Source organism: Rattus norvegicus, chromosome 17 (assembly GCF_021556685.1).
Source record: "Rattus norvegicus strain SHRSP/BbbUtx chromosome 17, alternate assembly SHRSP_T2T, whole genome shotgun sequence".
NCBI classification, from domain to species: Eukaryota; Metazoa; Chordata; class Mammalia; order Rodentia; family Muridae; genus Rattus; species Rattus norvegicus.
Genome location: NC_141550.1, coordinates 15,078,722 through 15,096,411, shown reverse-complemented (window position 1 = coordinate 15,096,411; position 17,690 = coordinate 15,078,722). Strand labels below are relative to the sequence as shown.

Here is a 17,690-nt window from a genome sequence, read left to right as displayed (position 1 = left end):
CTTGCTCCTTTACATTCTGTAGACTAGTTCTTCTGAAACTAAAGCAGGGCATCAAATGTTTAAACATAACTTAATTTTAATGACCTACAGTAATGATTTTCAAATGACTGGAGTATTTATACAAATATCCTGAGCAAGTTTGATGGTGGACTTCACATAAAGACATCCCTGAGGCTGTTAGCTGCTGAGTTCAGATGGCTTGAGGACAAGTCCACTTGGGTGAAACCAGGTAAAGCCTGATTTTAGCAGATGAAGCTACAAAAAGAACTACTGAGATTCAAGAGGGGAAGCCAAATACACATTGTGCCTTCTTGTCTCTCAAGTTCCTAGAAAACAGAAGGTATGTTAGCAACACACACACACACACACACACACACACACACACACACACACACACACACACACCCTTCCCTACATATGGCTGTATAGCTGCACTGGGAAGGAAGAAGAGCTCTTGGTAAGGCAGAAATTAAATATGGAGGATGGGGTTGGAGATGAAGCTCAGGGTGGTATGGTGCTTGTCTAGCACCCCTAATGTCACAGGTTTCACTCCTAGTGTTGGGGGAGGAATGGAGAATGGTGGGATAAATCTTTGAATAAGCATGGAACAGAATTAACAGATAGGTCATCAGAGAAATAAGTTTTAGGGTTTAAAGAATTTCAAGAAGAAAAAAAATCAATAATTTATTACTAGCTCATAGCAAAGCTTATGAATGTTAAAGACATACTAAAAAATAGAACATTTCCACAGGAAGGCAGAATAAAAAGGCTTCCTACAAAGGGATGGGAATTGATTTCAAGTTGTCTTCTCCATACCACAGTAAGAATGGATCAAGTTGGGTGTGGTATCTCACACCTATAGTCCTAACACTTGGAGGCAATGACAGGAGGACACCGCAAGATCAAGGTTAGCCTAGTCTACATTGTTAGCTCTAGTCTAGTCATGGCTATATAGCAAGACCCTGTTTCAAAGCAAAAGCAAAAGGAAAACAAAGTGTGTAAGAGGAAAATAATCAGTTCTGCAAAGTATTCAGGGAAAATGATTTTGAAGCTTTAGTTCTAGTTTTAACCAAAAAGGATATTTTCAGACATTTAAGATTTACAAATTTTTACCACATCTAAGAGTAAGAAATATACATTTTTTGCAAAGAACAAACAGAATCTGAAGGGACTTCCTCTGGCAAGGAATACAGATCTACTCCTCCGCTGAGCACAAACAAGAAGATGAGAAAATCAGCAGAGCCAGTGTTTGGAATAAGACTGAAACCCAGACGGTCTCAGGTCTGAAATAGCTTTGCTTCTAGAAACATCTGTGGATTCCAGAAGAGGTTAACAGAGTTCTAAAATAGCTTCACAAGGCTCAGGAAAAACAGAAAACAAAGACGAGGGCCAAGCATTGGGGCAATGACATTGGTGCTTGTGACATTAGCAAAACTAGACCCATGGTGTGATAGTGGATACAGTGATGTCCAGCTTCAAATCACTTGATGTACTATCGACAGTGTCTATAACACTACACTCAAAGCATGAAAATCTTTAGACAGAAAATCATTCTAGGTTTAAACATTTGATGATATTTTCTATAATTTCTGGCATGAATTTAAAGGGCATCAGACAAAGGAAAAAAAAAAGAAAAAGAAAAAGAAAGAACACAGCTAAAATCCCAAAGAACAGATGACAGGTACACTCAGAAAACCTCATCTTCAGACAGACTTTAAAACAAATGATTAAATGTTCAAAGAGTAGAATATGAATAAGTTATAGAATTGAAAACAATAAAAATGATTTACTGAAGTACAAAAAAGAAACAAAGAGGCCAACAGATGAACTTAGAATCATGAGGATGAGTTATGTGGCAATAGAAAAACGAAAAAAAAAATACCATAAAGAGAAAGTGACATGAAAGACATAATGGATCTGTTATGGTACAAATGACTGTAGTTCTGAAAAGAGAAAAGGACTAAAGCATATGGGCGAACTGAGGACTTAAGAAAACAACAAAACAAAAAAGAAACGAACAAAAAAAACCCCACCCAAATTTGAACAGAAGAAAGGAAGAGAAAGGAAGGAAGGAAGGAAGGAAGGAAGGAAGGAAGGAAGGAAGGAAGGTAGGTTGGTTGACTGAGTCAGCCTGCAGCTGGTTGGTGCATGCCTTTAACTCCAGCACCGGGAAGAAGTAGATGGATCTCTGAGTTCCAAACCAGTCTGGCATACAGAGTGAGTTCCAGACAGCCAGGGCTACACAGAGAAAGCCTGTCTTGAGCTCCCCTCCCTTCCCCCTCAAATTCAGTATGTATTCAAAATATATCATGAATCCCAAATGTAATAGGAACAAGAGAACCACACCTTCTATGTGCAGGAGAACATCCAAAGACCAAGATGAACATCCAACGTGGCCAGAGAAAGAATGCTATTTTTAAAGTAGTTTGACTAAATCATGACTTCTCAATTGAACCAACAAAGGATTGCAGCATTCTCTTGTGATCCCTGCACTTGGGAAGTGTAGGCAAAAGGATGACAAAGTCAATGTTCTCTACGGTTATACAGTAAGTTTGAGGCCAGCCTGGGATACATGAAGCCCTGTTTCAAACAACGACGAGGACAAGAATATGAACACAACAGCAGCAATTGACAACAAAAGTCGAATCAATATAAACAAAAAGATAGGAATGAGATCTGTAAACGTTAGGCACTATTAACCTCAAACATGTACTACGCGGCAAACGTGTCCTTCCAGAACCTCACAGAATGAATTCCCTTAAGACACACTTTTAATGAGAAGGAAAATCTGAGTAAAAACCCAGAGATACAGGAAAGGATGAGAGCAAAGAGTTTAAGTGTTAGGGGTTCTCAGATGGGGAGCAGGTCATTTGGCAATGTCTGGAAGTGTTCTTGGTTGTTATAACTGGGGAAGGTCCTGGTGAAAGAGGCCAGAACTACTGTTAAATATCCTACAACACGGGCCAGATCCTTACAAAGGAGGATCTATCCCCAAATCTTGATAAGTGAAGAGGTTCAAAAAGTGTGGTCTCAAATGGTTTTTGATATAAAGCAATGATAACAATCTCGTGTTACATTTGTTTAGTGTGCTTGTACATGTGTGGAATGGTGTGCTTGTACATGTGTGGAATGGTGTGCTTGTACATGTGTGGAATGGTGTACTTGTACATATGTGGACTGGTGTGCTTGTGCATGTGTGGAATGGTGTACTTGTACATATGTGGAATGGTGTACTTGTGAAGGTCAGAGGACAATGTAGGGGGTCGATTCTTTCCTTCTATGTGGGAGTTCCTGGGATCAAATACTTGTCATGATTGATGGCAAATACCTTTATTCACTGGGATATACTGCCAGCCTGAAAAAGGACAATCTTTTCAAAACAGCCCATTGTTATACTATGTTTAACATATATGAAAAATTAAGGCATATGGTGAAAACTGCCTTTATGCCAGAATCAAAGCTATCCTGTCTCTCGAAGCAAAGTTATAACATAAAGTACAAATAGATTTCATGGTCCTATCAAATACAAAGATTGTCAGACTGCATTACAAATCAAAGCGCATAAAGAATACACGATGGGAAGGCTGAAAGCAAAAATGATACAACACTGCCAAGCACACATTACCAAAAGAAGGGAGCCTCACTAATATTAGACAAAGTAGATCTCACTAGAGCACTACTAGACATACAGAAAGTCTCTGTCAATGACAAAAGCACCAGGAAAGTATGACAATTCTGAAGTTGGATAGGCATATAACATAACTTTAAGGTTGATTAAAATAAGCCTGACCAAGCTAATTTATAAATGTCAACCAACAAAAAGACCAAAATGGAAAGTTAAAAAAATAGACACTCTACTAATGCTATTTGTAAAATTAAAAATAAAATTAAGATGTGTGACTAAGAATGTTTGAGTAGCCCAGGATGGGATATAAACCTGTAAACCCAGTACCTGGAATGAAGAGGCAGGAAGATGAAGAATTTAAGGAGAGCTTCAGCTGCACACAAAGGTGAAAGAACAGCCTAGACTGTAATGGAACCCGTTCAAAAAAAACTGAGAGAAAAATGTTACCGTATTGGATGGCAAGTTTGTTAAGTAACTATAGGATGAAAACAGGCTTGAATAGACTGGTTTTGAACACAATGACTGTGTATCCACGTGCTCAGAATTTCTTGCTAATTGGGATGAAACAGGTTGGAATATAATATATAGAGAGTTCCCATTTATGTTTAAATACACATCTAATGTATATACAATATATGACATTTAAATGTATATGTGAGCATATGTAGTTAGGAGTCATAAAGGATATAATACTAAATTTGGAGCTGGAAATTGCCCACACAACAAATTCTGTTTTCTGAACATAGCAGTACAGAACGTTGCTCAGCCCACCCATTCAAATGGTTTCGAGCATTACTCTGGGCCCATAAGAAGAAAGCTGAGAAACTGTGACATGACTATGGACCTCAAAGCCCCAAATAGTTATCCTTTGGTCCTTGAAACACGTATTTGTGTATGTTTGTAATAAATTGTAATTAGGACAGCTTGTCTTTTCAGCTGCATACACTTTTGTACCATTTTGGTTTTCAAAATCAGGTATCATTTTTACAAATGTAAATTTATCTTTTAAAGCACTGATTAAAATATGAATTGAAAAACTGTGGATATGTTTTTCATCTTTACTTTCTTATGGGCTCTCATGTGGACAAGGTTGGCCAAAGGAAGGACTTTGCAGCAGTGCTGCATGGACACAGGTGGTGAGGACAGAGGGCAGAGGGGCTCCCTGTTAGTGGAGATAGAGACATCAGAGGGTCAAAGAGAGCTGTACACAGTGAAGCAGGACTTGAACCATGTAGAATGCTAGGAAACAGCAGTGTCACCTGAGCACAACAGAAATGCTCTGGTGCATCCTTTTTTATCTTGGAGCCTGAGGCAGGAGGACTTCAAGTTTGAGGCCATATTGGTAACTTAATGGCATTATCTCGAAGTCAAGAAAAGGTGGAGTGTCAACTCAGGAACAGAGTGGTCATCTAGGACGTGAAGGATCTTGGGTTCAGTCCTCAGAAATGAGGAACGAAACATGAGAATGAAGGGAGGAAAATAAACACTTTGGAATGCATAAGCTACATACTTGATAAGGACAGTGACACCCACAGTACTGCTATACCTGCGAGGTATTCAAACAGGATAATGAACCTGGGTGATTCCTCTCTAAGTACTAGAACTGGAGACACATAAAACGAAAACAAAGCCTGGAGTTAGGAGAAAAACTTTAGGAAGGAGGTTATCATATTAAAACAACTAATTTCCCACTCTTCCTTTTGATAATGAACCACTGACTCCATTCAATTAATTGCAGCTTATAATAGCATCCGAGCATAATTATTAAACGCCAGATTAACTCCTCCTCCCGATCAGGGCTGTCAGCGTCAGCATCCCCAATATGCTCAGCTAACTCTTTGCTGTGGAAGACTGTATCCTGCAGGGTGATCAGTAGCACCCGCCTCTTTACGCTGGATTCTTATAAAGCCGCTCCCAACTATGATGGAAAATGTCTCCAGACATTGCTATCTGTCCCTTGAGGGACAAATCATTCCTAATTCAGAGGCACTGTTCTAAGCTTTGAATGGAAAACTTACGCTCTTGAGTACAAATTATTTTCCATTTTGCAGGTGTGATCTTGGTTTGTGGTACAAAGCCACAACAATACATAAAGAAGCTTGCTTCGTTCCAGTGAAACTATAAGATTTTACATATCATAAAACATTTTCTCATTTCATGATTTAATTTTAAAAATTACATTTACGTATTTATTGTGTGTGCATGTGAACATGTATGTACATAGATGACACAGAGCAGATGTAGAGGTAGAAGAACAACTTTGGGGAGTATTTTCTCTCCTACCATGTATGTTGCAAGGATGGAACTCAGATTCTAGGCTTTTGGCAAGCACCTTCACATGCTGAGCCATCTCACAAGCCTGTCTTTTGCCTTTTTGAAAAATAACTAGGGATTGAATCCAGGGTGTTGTGTGTGCTGTACAAAAATTCGGCCTAAGCTAGAATGTTATTTTGAGATGGAATCCTGTCACCCAGGATGACCTCTACTTTCAACCCCCTATACCTGCCTGGATTACAGGTATGTGCCACCATGCCTGTCAGCCAGCAAACACCTACCAAAGCAGCATGGTGGAATTAGAACTGGATTTGTGACACGTGTATGGGCATTAATGTGGGGATAACTGAGATTTTAACACCTTCTGTCATCTCATCCATGTAGAGGGTAAACATTTCCTTACAAAGGTCTCAGTCCATTTCTTTCAGCAGTACTTTAAGAGTTGATTTTTCAGAGTAGACAACCTGTCCACCTTCCATAAAACATTCACTAGTATTTCAGATTTTATCCTATTACAAAATGACACTGACGTAGCTTCTATTTTTGATATCATACAAAAATAATCCTCATTTTTATAGACTGATATTTTATCTTGAAACCTGAGTGATTTCTCTTGTTGGTTATAGGAACCTTTTAAAGAGTTAGGAGCTTTTTAGATTCCACAAGATTTTCTACATTTGTGAATAAAGCTATTTTACTTCTTTTTCTCTAAATAATTTTCCAACAAATACTGGTTTATAATTGCCAAGAACTGAAATTATAAATTTTAACTTTCATTGACAAAACATATTTAGATATGTCAGCATCTATGTCCTATTTCTAAATGAAATACATTTCTAGAGATTATAAAATGTTATTTATCTACAATCTGGATTTTTTGTTTTTTTCAATACAGAGCTTCCTTGTGTAGCCCTGGCTGCCCTCAGAGAACCTCCTGAGTGCTGGGATCAAAGGTGTGCGCCACCACTACCCAGCTGTATATTAACTGTTAATTACTTGTTAATACTCAAATTTTGGACTCAAACTTGGGCCTGCCACTTAGCCACAGTCTCAGTCCTTGGGTTGTACGCTTCTGAGACAGGGTCTCATGTGATATCCAGGCAGCCCCTGAACCTCAGCTCTCTAATGCTGAGGACATAGGTGTGCGCCATCACATCCAAAGAAAGAAGACGCTTTAAAACAATGGAAGACGACTTTAGGAGAACGGAGGAGAAGAAAATTAGATGATAAAGGATTGCAGAATATTGACAAGGTGGTTATATAAAAACTAAACAAAAGTATGACCTTCTCAGACACCTAGTGAAGTATCCACAGGTAAAATTTCATCATGCAGTAGATTTCAGCTAAACTCCTGCCAAGAAAGCGACTGTATAAGCAAGTAAGTAAGGGAAGGAGACAGCGTGGAACCATGAGGCCAGTTACTGCAGCAGGACAACAGTATGGTGGTTCATGGGATACTTTCTACTTTTGAATATGGTTGAAAATTTCTATAATGAAAGGACTTTTAAAAAGAAAGCATTTGAAATACCTGCCTAATTCCACAATCTGAAACTTGGTCTTACTTTGTCTAACATTCTTTTCTTTTCAACTTTACTGGAGTTTCCCTTAGATTTTAATAAAGTTTCAACTGTGGTGCTTGGAGATTTTAAACGATACAAGGAACTGCAGAGGTAAAAGCTCTTCTCACTTCTAAACTTTTTTTTTTTTCCCCGGAGCTGGGGACCGAACCCAGGGCCCCTGAGCTAAATCCCCAACCCCAACTTCTAAACTTTTTAATGGCAGTTGAGGCTTTATTGAAAGGTAGGTGACAGCTTCTAGGAGCCCCTGGGTGTCTTGTTTCCTGGTGTTGTGCCACTGCACTGGCTAGAAAAATCCACAGAGCACTGGGAGAAGTGGTGAGAGAGATGTCCTTGCTCTGGATCTTTATGAGAAAACAATATACTTCACTAAGATAATGTTTAGTGTAAGCTTCCCACGGATGGCAATTACTGTATGAGACAAGTACCCTCTTACTACGTGAATCAGTGAACTTTCATATGGAGTATCTATGGTTACTGTATCAGCCTATCTGTCGTCCTCAAGGCTGTTGCTAGATCAAAAGTGCCTAAAAACATATTTCTCAAATTCATTTTTCAGTTTCACTACACACAGAGAACTGAACTATTCTTGAAATTGCTCGTCCCAGTCCTGAAGGGATGGCTTGTTTGGAAAACTACTTGCCGTCTAAGTATGAGGACCTGAGTTAGAGTAAGGAACCCACATAAAACAAGACACACGACACAATGACATGTAATCCCAGAATTAGGAGTGGGGACCTAAGGCTCCTAGTACCCACTGGAGAGGCAGTCTGGCCTGGTCTGAGGTCAGTGAAAGCCCCTGTATCACAGGGAGTGAACAGCATTTCTGAGGATGACAATGAGGTGGTCCTCTGATGTCCATGTGCCTGTACCTCTCCCTTAAAAATAAAAATGTTCAGGGCTAGGGAAATGGCTCAGTGGGTAAAGAGCTTACTGCAAAACCATGAACATCTCACACCTGTAACTCTGGTGCTGGGTGGGGTTGAGGTAGAGACATGCAGGTCTCCAGATGCTGGCAAGCCGGAAGGGTCAACTGGTGAGCTCTGGGTTCAGACTGAGGAGGTCACCTGGAGTCTCCCTCTTCCTTCACATGCACAGGTGCTCAGGTGCACAGGTGCACAGGTGCACAAGCGAGTGTGCGGTCTCAGAGCTGCTTTATAAAGGATAGGCACGCAACGCTCCCCAGCAAAGAAAACTAGTGATGAGCGTGTCAGAAGAGGTGCGGATGATAACCACAGAGCACCCTAGCAGACAGAGGGGGTCCAGGGGGGGTCTGCTGCTGTTGGTATTGCCATTTCCTGTCATTTTCATTTTACTGGGACACAGTCACAGTCACCTAACATCTATGGCTAATTCCAGACTACAATAGCCGAACTGAATAGTTAAGATAGAGAATAATCCATAAAGGGTTAATATTTACTATTTGGCACTTTATAGAAAAACTTGGCTCAAGCCTGGTCCCGAGAGACAGATATTTCACACCATCACACTCTGCTCCTCAGAGACTCCTGTGGCACCCAGAGATAGTTATGTCAACTTTCAGAAGTAAGAACGGAGTTACTAACAACTTTAAATTTTGTCTCCTTTTAGAACTTTGTTGGTGAAAAAAAAAAAAATCGAACATGAAGCAAGCGGTTTGGTTCTGTCTCCTTCTGCTTATTCTGCTTACTGTCTTTCAAACCGACTGTGAACCAAGTCCCAGAAGGCAAAGGAGGAGGATGCACCAAAGACTCAGGAAAAGCTCTTCACTCTACCCCAGAGCCGACAGGTGGCTTGAAGTTCAGCAAACCACTGCTGCACCAGATGCTGGGCTACCCACTGCCCACTCTGATTACAGTGTGGAGGAAAACATACAGTCACTTCTAGGCAATCTTGGAGTAGAATCAAGTTACGGTGTGCTACCAGGTAAGACAACGTGTGAGGAGAAAATGTCTCCATGAGCTGAACTCTATATAGGAAAAACAGAATAAAATTTTGTGCTACCTTCTGATATATAAACACAAAATTTAAAATAACTGTAAAAATTATTCATGAAACATATTTATACAAATTGTTGGAAAAAGTCTTATTTCTCAGTCTGAAACAGAAATTATCAAGTGATCATATTCACAACACAAACTATATAGCCAATTAGTAAAATGCCTTTCCCTTATTAAGACATTATCTAGAGTGGAAGTCAATCAAATAATTTTGACTCAGGGTGATTTGTTTGTTTGTTTGCTTTTTGGTTTTTTTGAGACAGGGTTTCTCTGTATAGTTCTGGCTGTCCTAAACCTCCTTTGTAGACCAGGTTGCTTTCAAACTCAGAGATCCACCTGTCTCTTTCTCCCAAGTGCTGGGATTAGGGGCACCACCACACCTGGTTTCTATTTAAATATTTTCAAGATAAACTTTTGATAAGTAATAATGGAATGAAAGCCACTGAATTTATTTTATACAGAATACTGACTTTTTTCTTTTTTTAATTAATCATTTTATCCATTTACATTTGAATACTGACTTTTTAAAGGATGAAAAGACTAGAAATTCTGCCAAAGATCTCAAGGAATTATTTTTAAAACTAGTCTTTAATGATTACCGATTTTCTAAGTTTGGAAGAAAAAAGGTAAACATCTTATAGGTATGTTGCCATTAAACAAAACCTTGAAAGACAATTCATACCTCTTTATTCTTTCATGAAATTAACAAATAACAAAATTACATGTAAAAGGGGACTTAGGATATATTTGCTACAAATATAAATGGCAGGTCCATTAAGTGCTAAGTAAAGACACCATCTCAGCTAACTGAAAGCTACAGAAGGAAGTGGAAAGCCCCACACATGCATGCATGTGACTTCACAGACTTAACATTTTAGAATTTATTTACATTTTTATTATTTGTGAGTACAGGATATTTGCATGTGTGTGGGTGCCACATACCAAAGCACACATGTGAAGGTCAGACAATGCCCTAAGAAGTCAATTTTTCTCTTTCCACAGTAAGCACTTTTATCCACTGAGCCATCCCTTGTTGGCACAAACATCATTTTTTTTGTGAGACACTATTATTATTTTAAAAAATACTTAGGACTAGAGAGATGGCTCAGTGATTAAGAGCTCTGGACATTTTTATAGAAAAACCAGGTTCAGCCCCTAGCACCCATGAAGTAGTTAAGGACAATGTATAACCCTAGTTTCAAAGGATCTGGTGTCTTTTGACTTTTGGAGGTACTGTATACATGTGATGCACATATATACAAGCAGGCAAAACATGCACGCATATGAACATTCTTATATTGAGGAGTTTTATATTAACATTTTATACTGGGGTAGAGACAGGTAGGTCTCCAGATGCTGGCAAGCCAGAAGGGTCAACTGGTGAGCTCTGGGTTCAGACTGAGGAGGTCACCAGGAGTTGCCCTCTTGCCTTCACATGCACAGGTGCTCAAGCGAGTGTGCTGTCTCACACTGCTTTGATCCTAGCGTGTCAGAAAGACAAATTACCACATGTCCTCATAGTAGATCTGATTTAATTTTTTTTCCTGAGATGGGGATTTTCATGTTGCTCAGCTGGTCTTAAACTTCTAGATCCCATAGTCCTCCTGCCTCAGCCTTCTTAGTTGGGACTACAACAGGTACAACTCACTGACTTAAATTAACACAAAATATACCACCACCACCAAAACCTACAAGTTGGTATTATTAAGAGTACAGAAAATGCACTAGACATTTCCAAATGGTATAAAAACATTTTCCAATAGTACTCAAAGTACTTAAAAATAGTTAAGATTCTAATTTATTTTCTTCATATGTGGGTTTTTCTTTTTAATTTATTTATTTTTTATTGTGAAGGGTGTAGTTTTGAAACAGGGTTCCTCTGTGTAGCCTTAGCTGTCCTAGAACTAGCTCTGTAGACCAAGTTGGCCTTGGACTTAGAGATCCACCTGTCTCTGCCCTCCAAGTGCTGGGATTAAAGGAGCTCGCCACCACCTGCTCCTCTCACGTGCTTCTGACATGACAGCTAGCTGTACAGAGGCCAGGGGCCAACCTGCTCAAGTCATCTCTCCGTCCACTTCAGGTCCTGGGGATTGAAGTCAGGTGTCAGGGTCTGTCATGACTGGCGGTAGGGGCTGCAATCACCCAGGCATCTCAGCCCATGCTTTGTTTCTGTTGTATTTACACACATCACACATGCTTCACTGCTGTTAAAGCACAATCCAGTGTTTGGATCAGTGACAGAAACGACAGCCACAGGACCGTATCACAGCTAACACCAGAACTCACTCCCAGCTAGTTGTATTTGGCTTCCTCAGAGTGTGACCACACAATAAAGCAAATGTAAAAGGTTCATCATTTTGGTATGTGCATTTTATTTCAAAATGCAGTAACAACCGCACAGGGCTGTCTTGCAGAGTAGACTGCAGAAGCATGCTGTTTTATCTTTGACTGTGTGCCTATGCACAGGGTGAGCTGTGCACTCATCAGTGCGCTCGCCCTTCTGTTCTGGGACAGAGCTACACTGTTGCCTGTCCTGAATTTAGGTGTGGCCATACAACTTACTGTGCCAGGAGAATTAAACACACAAGAACTCAAGCATGATTTGTAACTTGTATTTTTCATTCCTGGGCAATATGAAAGTCTGCTAGAGGAAGCATGCTGTCTGTTGCAGAGTGACCATACCCAAGCTGAGCCCCAGCATGTCAAGATTGTATAACTTTAAGTAAATGAAAAATGGTTGTGTTTTCATGGTTGTTTTTCCTATGACAGAACTTAGTCTATCTTGACAGATAGAAGACACGAAATTCAAAGAAAACCCAGTTACTAGAAGATGTATGCAGAAGCAAAGAGGAAGAGCCAATTGTATTAGGCTTTGGACTATATTTTTACCCATTCAGGGATTCTGATAATCTTGCAGAGCATGGTGGTGTACTCCTTTAATCCTAGCACTCAGGAGGCAGGGGCAGAGGGGCAGAGGGGCAGATGGATTTCTTGTGAATTTGAGGCCAACCAGGCTACATTAACAGAAACCCTGTCACTCACAAACAAACAGTCACCTTTCTCTTTTAGGAAAGAAAGGACACTGCTCTGTAAAGGGCATGGTCATGTACAACAAAGCTGTCTGGTCTCCTGAGCCCTGCACCACCTGCCTCTGCTCAAATGGAAGAGTGCTTTGTGATGAAACTACGTGCCCCCCCAAGGCATGCCCCTATACCGTCAAACCGGAAGGAGAGTGCTGCCCCATCTGCTCTGACACTGGTACACAACATAAAGCAAAGTATCATGGATATTTAGTCTCTAACTTCTATTTATTTTTATTTTATCATTACATTAAGGCGTAACTTATTATAAATGTAGTCATCATGGTACTGAAAATGTAGCTCAGTGCTGAGAAACAGATATATTTAGGAAGACGTATTTGGGGTACAGGAATAGATGTGGCTCTATAGTTCTAGTTCTCAGACCAAGTCAGGTTGAACCTGATTCTATTTCATGTGTGAATCTTTTAAGACTTTAGAGACATAGTGGTAGAGTTACTACAGTAAAACCTGACTTATACAAGCATCATCCTAGTTAATCAAGCTTGTCAGGAATATGCTAATCACTATCATGAGAACAAAGGAGTGATTTATAACCAAAGCAAACAAAGCTTCAACCCTCCTGGGTCTTCTGTTCATCTCCCGCAGGAAGCACAGGAATCCGGTAGTGGTCTGAGGAGTCCCAACAGAGCGCAAAGTGTGGACTGGGGCTTGGTTTCCTTGAGTGGCATTTCTATATTGGAGATCACAGCATGGGTTTCACTGGATGCGTACTGATCTGTTCTCAAATGAGACTTGTTCCTGAACAAGGGTGTGTGCCTTCTGGAGGTTGGCTTAGGTCTCCTGGAAGAAAGTTTAGCTAGTGACTTATGAAAATAAGTATGTTAAATAACTTGACAGATACAGGTTGACAGGGACATTTTCTCTTGTCAATATCAAGCCATCTCCCCTTCCCCCATAGATGACCAAAGGACAGGTATCTACAAAAGACTCCTGCCAAGAGGAACTTCAGGAACTGTACTTTGCTTCATGCTAGTAGTTATTTCATGGCGGCACTGTAATCAATCTATCATCCATCCATCCATCCATCCATCCATCCATCCATCCATCCATCCATCTATCTATCTATCTACCTACCTATCTATCTACCTATCCAATGAATGAGAACACTGTCACTGTCTTCACACACACCAGAAGAGGGAATCAGATCTCATTACAGATGGTTGTGAGCCACCATGTGGTTGCTGGGAATTGAACTTAGGACCTCTGGAAGAGCAGTCAGTGCTCTTAACTGTTGGGCTATTTCTCCAGCCCCGTACTTTCTTTCGAGACAAATTCTCATGGTGTAGCTCAGGCTGGCCTGGAATGTGCTATGTAAGACCAGGCTAGCCTCAAATTCACAGAAATTTCACTGCCTCTGCTTCTGTCAAGGCAGAAGGGCTAGGATTAAAGACATGCACCACCAAGCCTGGCCTGAAGCATTATACTTTTAAAAAATGTTAGGTGTGCTTGTTGAAACTGACTTCTTAGAGTAACATACGAGGCTTATAGGCAAGATTCAGAAATTCTTAGACATTTTTTTCAAAGGACCTGAAGTCTTCTTGAAATGTAGTTATTTTAGAGAAATAAACTTGGACACAGAGAGGACTTACATGTTTAAATAGGATACCTTTAGCTTCCACTTATTATTTCCCCCCCTCTTCTTGTGCATGTTTTGCTATGGGTTGTAAAAAACAAATCTTCAGACTTTATAACACATATTGAATGATATCACAAGCAATTTTTTCAAATATATTTCTGTGTTTCTTTCAGGGCTAGTTTGTATAAGACTACCAATTAAAAGTAGAGAGATGATTAGCTCAATTTATAACTGATGGGAGAAAGCCTAAACACTGTGAACTCATTTTTCTTCAGAACTCTTCACTCACAGTGAAACTACACCCAGATTAGATCTTCTCTACTGTCTGTCAAAGATCTACAGAACTTATCTATTATAGTGATATACTATCTAATGACATCATAGCCTTACAAGAAAACTGCTTTTTATTTTGTATCATGTGGCAATATTATTCCCTCTTTAGCTTACCAATTAGTATATTTTCGTGAAAATAGTATTACATTATTTAGTACAAAAGCAGTACTAAGGTTCATAGACACCAAAATCACATGTCTATAGTAAATCCTACAAAAGAGATAGAAGTTTACAGTTAACTTCAAGAAAAACTTCAACTGCATTTCAGTTTACGTAGCAGTCAAGAACATAGAGGGAATAATATTTACTAACCTCATTTCCATTATGACTTTTTCCATTCACTAACATCAACTTGCATCCATTGCTTCATCCTTCTGTGACCAGTAGCCTCCTATTCTCTACTCAGTAGTGGAAACTACATAATAAAACTGAGTTTTCTGGTGATTCTTCAGAACAACAAGAATCCATTAACCAAGGAAGAAGGAAGGAAGAGGACAGTGAGGAGGAGACTGAGAGAGAAGGAGAGGAAGAGGAGGAAGAGGAGGAGGAGGAGGAGGAGGAGGAGGAAGAGGAGGAAGAAGATGGTGTAAGAGGAGATGTGTTCAGAATGTCTTCCCGGTTAATACCTGGAATCCCAAGAGGCAGGCCACGCCTGCCCAGAAGCTGTTCTCTGTCCTACAGGACTATCAGTTGCATTTATGGAGACTTCACTGAGATCCCACCCATAACAGCACCAGAAGTAACGACCCTGGAGCTGGTTGGTAAGAGATGACAACTTCCTCCATGCTCAGATACAAAGGGTGCATTTTACTGCCTATGAGTGCTGCTTTAACTTACTAGGTAATGACTTTATCATCTTCATACAGATCACCTGTGCAGCAGAGATGGGCATGCTGCAGACTGTAATCAAACGGTGATTTCCCAAGGAGGATTTAAAACAATCAGCTTTAATGGGGTAGACTTTGTGTAATAAAACTTATTTATAATGTATAGCTTTACATGTTTTTACAAATGTGAACACTACCACAGTTCAGATAAAAAATATTTCTATTACTTCTGCAAACTCCTTGTATCTCCATTTCCTTCAGTTGTTGTCCACCATGAAACTGACCTGTTTTCTGTGTTTATTGAGTTGGTCTCTGAACTTTACTAAATAGAACCACACAGTATTAGACTTCTAATGCTTTAAAAGTCCCCAGTTCATTCCTTTATTTCTTAGCAGTGCCTTATTGTATAAATCAGCCAGAGAATGATTTTTTTTCAGTATAAGGCAGTTTTGTTTCAGGCTAAACCACCCACATACAGATGTTTGTGGTGACTTATACCTTCATTTTTCACTACACCTAGACGCAGCACAATGGGCTGAGAGATACGGCGACTTATTTTTAAGAAACTACCCGGGGCTGGGGATTTAGCTCAGTGGTAGAGCGCTTACCTAGGAAGCGCAAGGCCCTGGGTTCGGTCCCCAGCTCCGAAAAAAAAGAACCAAAAAAAAAAAAAAAAAAAAAAAGAAACTACCCAACACTTTTTAAGTTGGCTGTCCCATTGTTACAAGAAGCTATTCTATAACCTCAGCAGAGTGTATCATCCATGTGCTGTCCAGACCCTTTGTCTATATGTCTATCACGCTACTGGGGAATGTTCTGAGTGGTGGAGTATTAAGATCTCATTTGTGTGAGTGCGTGGCTTATAGGGATACCATGGCAGAGGTGTCCTTAGGATGCAGAGGTAAGGAGATCTGGACGGATCCAAGATATATGTGCAGGAATGGAAGTTTGCAATGGGCTGCTGTCAGTGTCATGGTCTTCTTGACAATAGATTTTCATGTAAAGTCACTGAAGGAATCTGCATACCTGGCAAAGCCATCTCCCATCGGTCTATGTGGCAGGTACCCTCTGCCTTACTCAGAAACTCAATGAAAGACTGAAGTCACAGGAAGAATGAATAACCCATATAGGGTTATACAGTCATTGTTTGAAGCCATTGTTTTAAGGTATTTTTTTAAGTCATTATTGAAGATGTTTATAATCATTGATGACTGTACTTAGACAAATGTTAAGACACAAGTACATAAAATAGAAAGACATAGGATCCTTTTAGCTTGAAGACAGAAAGGTATACGATCAGATATGGTGGGTTTTATGAGCTAGGCTTTTCCTAAGTTTCTTACACAGAGAAGGAAACATGCTCATATACACTGAGGAATTTTCCTTGATTTCTTGGATATGTACAGCATTATGATTCTAAGACCAAGGAAAAACATGAAGCAAGCAGTCAGCTTCTGTGTAGACTCAGAGAAACACATCTTGGTTGTGAATGAACAATGCTACTATCTGTCCCTGCCCAACAGCCAACAGCCAGTGGTGGTGGCTTCTAGCTTTATGTGCAGCATGAGGACCTGACAAGACGGTTTTGACGGTCCCATTCCATGTTGTTGTTTTCCAAGTGTGCACTTGTTTATCTATTTCCTGTCCTTGTTCTGAATGCTGCTCTACTTTCCAATGCAAAGCTTCCTCTTAACATTCATATAGAGAGACATGCATGCACATAGGAATATATGTATATGTCTATATATGCACGTGTGTCTAATGAAACTGTTGTACACCCTAGGGAATTCAATCATCTCCATTCCAAATGAAGCATTTAATGGATTACCAAATTTGGAAAGACTTGATCTGAGCAGAAATAATATCACTTCTTCAGGCATAGGTCCAAAAGCATTCAAGGTACACACTTCTATTAGTAGTAACAATATGACTCCTACTGGCTGTGGTTGGAGGCGGGAAGGGAAAACTCAGCAGACAGGTTTTTATTAAGTTTTCTCTCTGATGTCCTTAAGTCACAGCTACTTCTCTCTTGGTCAGAGTCTGCTGTTTTACATATGTTAACCTTACGCGATGACTGGTGACAGTAAGATCAGACAGAATTAATGTTTTGAATTTAAGGAATAGTTTCTCTCTAGCAGGTGAAGTTCATTAAAGTCTAGTCTCTTAGCCTGTGAAGAATTGTCCAGTAAGTAATAAAGGAGAGTTTATCTAGAACCTCTATTAAAATGGTTAGGTCAATAAGGTGAAGCTTTCTTACTTTTGCACAGTGGACTGAATATGGTGGAGAATATTTTGGCAGGGAGAGTTTACAAAAAGCACGCACTCATATGAAAATTAGCATTAGATAGATGGAGTGGAGTGAAAGAGAAAGGACAGCAAATATTCAAAGGTAACCTTT

General features: G+C 39.8%; 2 protein-coding genes across 4 annotated transcripts in view; one reads left to right on the top strand and one right to left on the bottom strand.

The window, feature by feature from the left end:
* The window catches only part of Cenpp (centromere protein P), a 175,462-nt gene that overhangs the window by 38,091 nt on the left and 119,681 nt on the right, over positions 1-17,690 (bottom strand).
* The window catches only part of Ecm2 (extracellular matrix protein 2), a 32,596-nt gene that overhangs the window by 1,241 nt on the left and 13,665 nt on the right, over positions 1-17,690 (top strand). Inside the window, exons 1-5 of one of the 3 annotated variants that reach the window (XM_087589617.1) lie at positions 7,504-7,569; positions 9,067-9,381; positions 12,525-12,713; positions 14,918-15,226; positions 17,076-17,191. In XM_087589617.1, coding sequence (XP_087445743.1) covers positions 9,099-9,381; positions 12,525-12,713; positions 14,918-15,226; positions 17,076-17,191 — 897 coding nt within the window. In that variant the 5' untranslated portion in view covers positions 7,504-7,569; positions 9,067-9,098. 3 annotated transcript variants of the gene reach the window in all.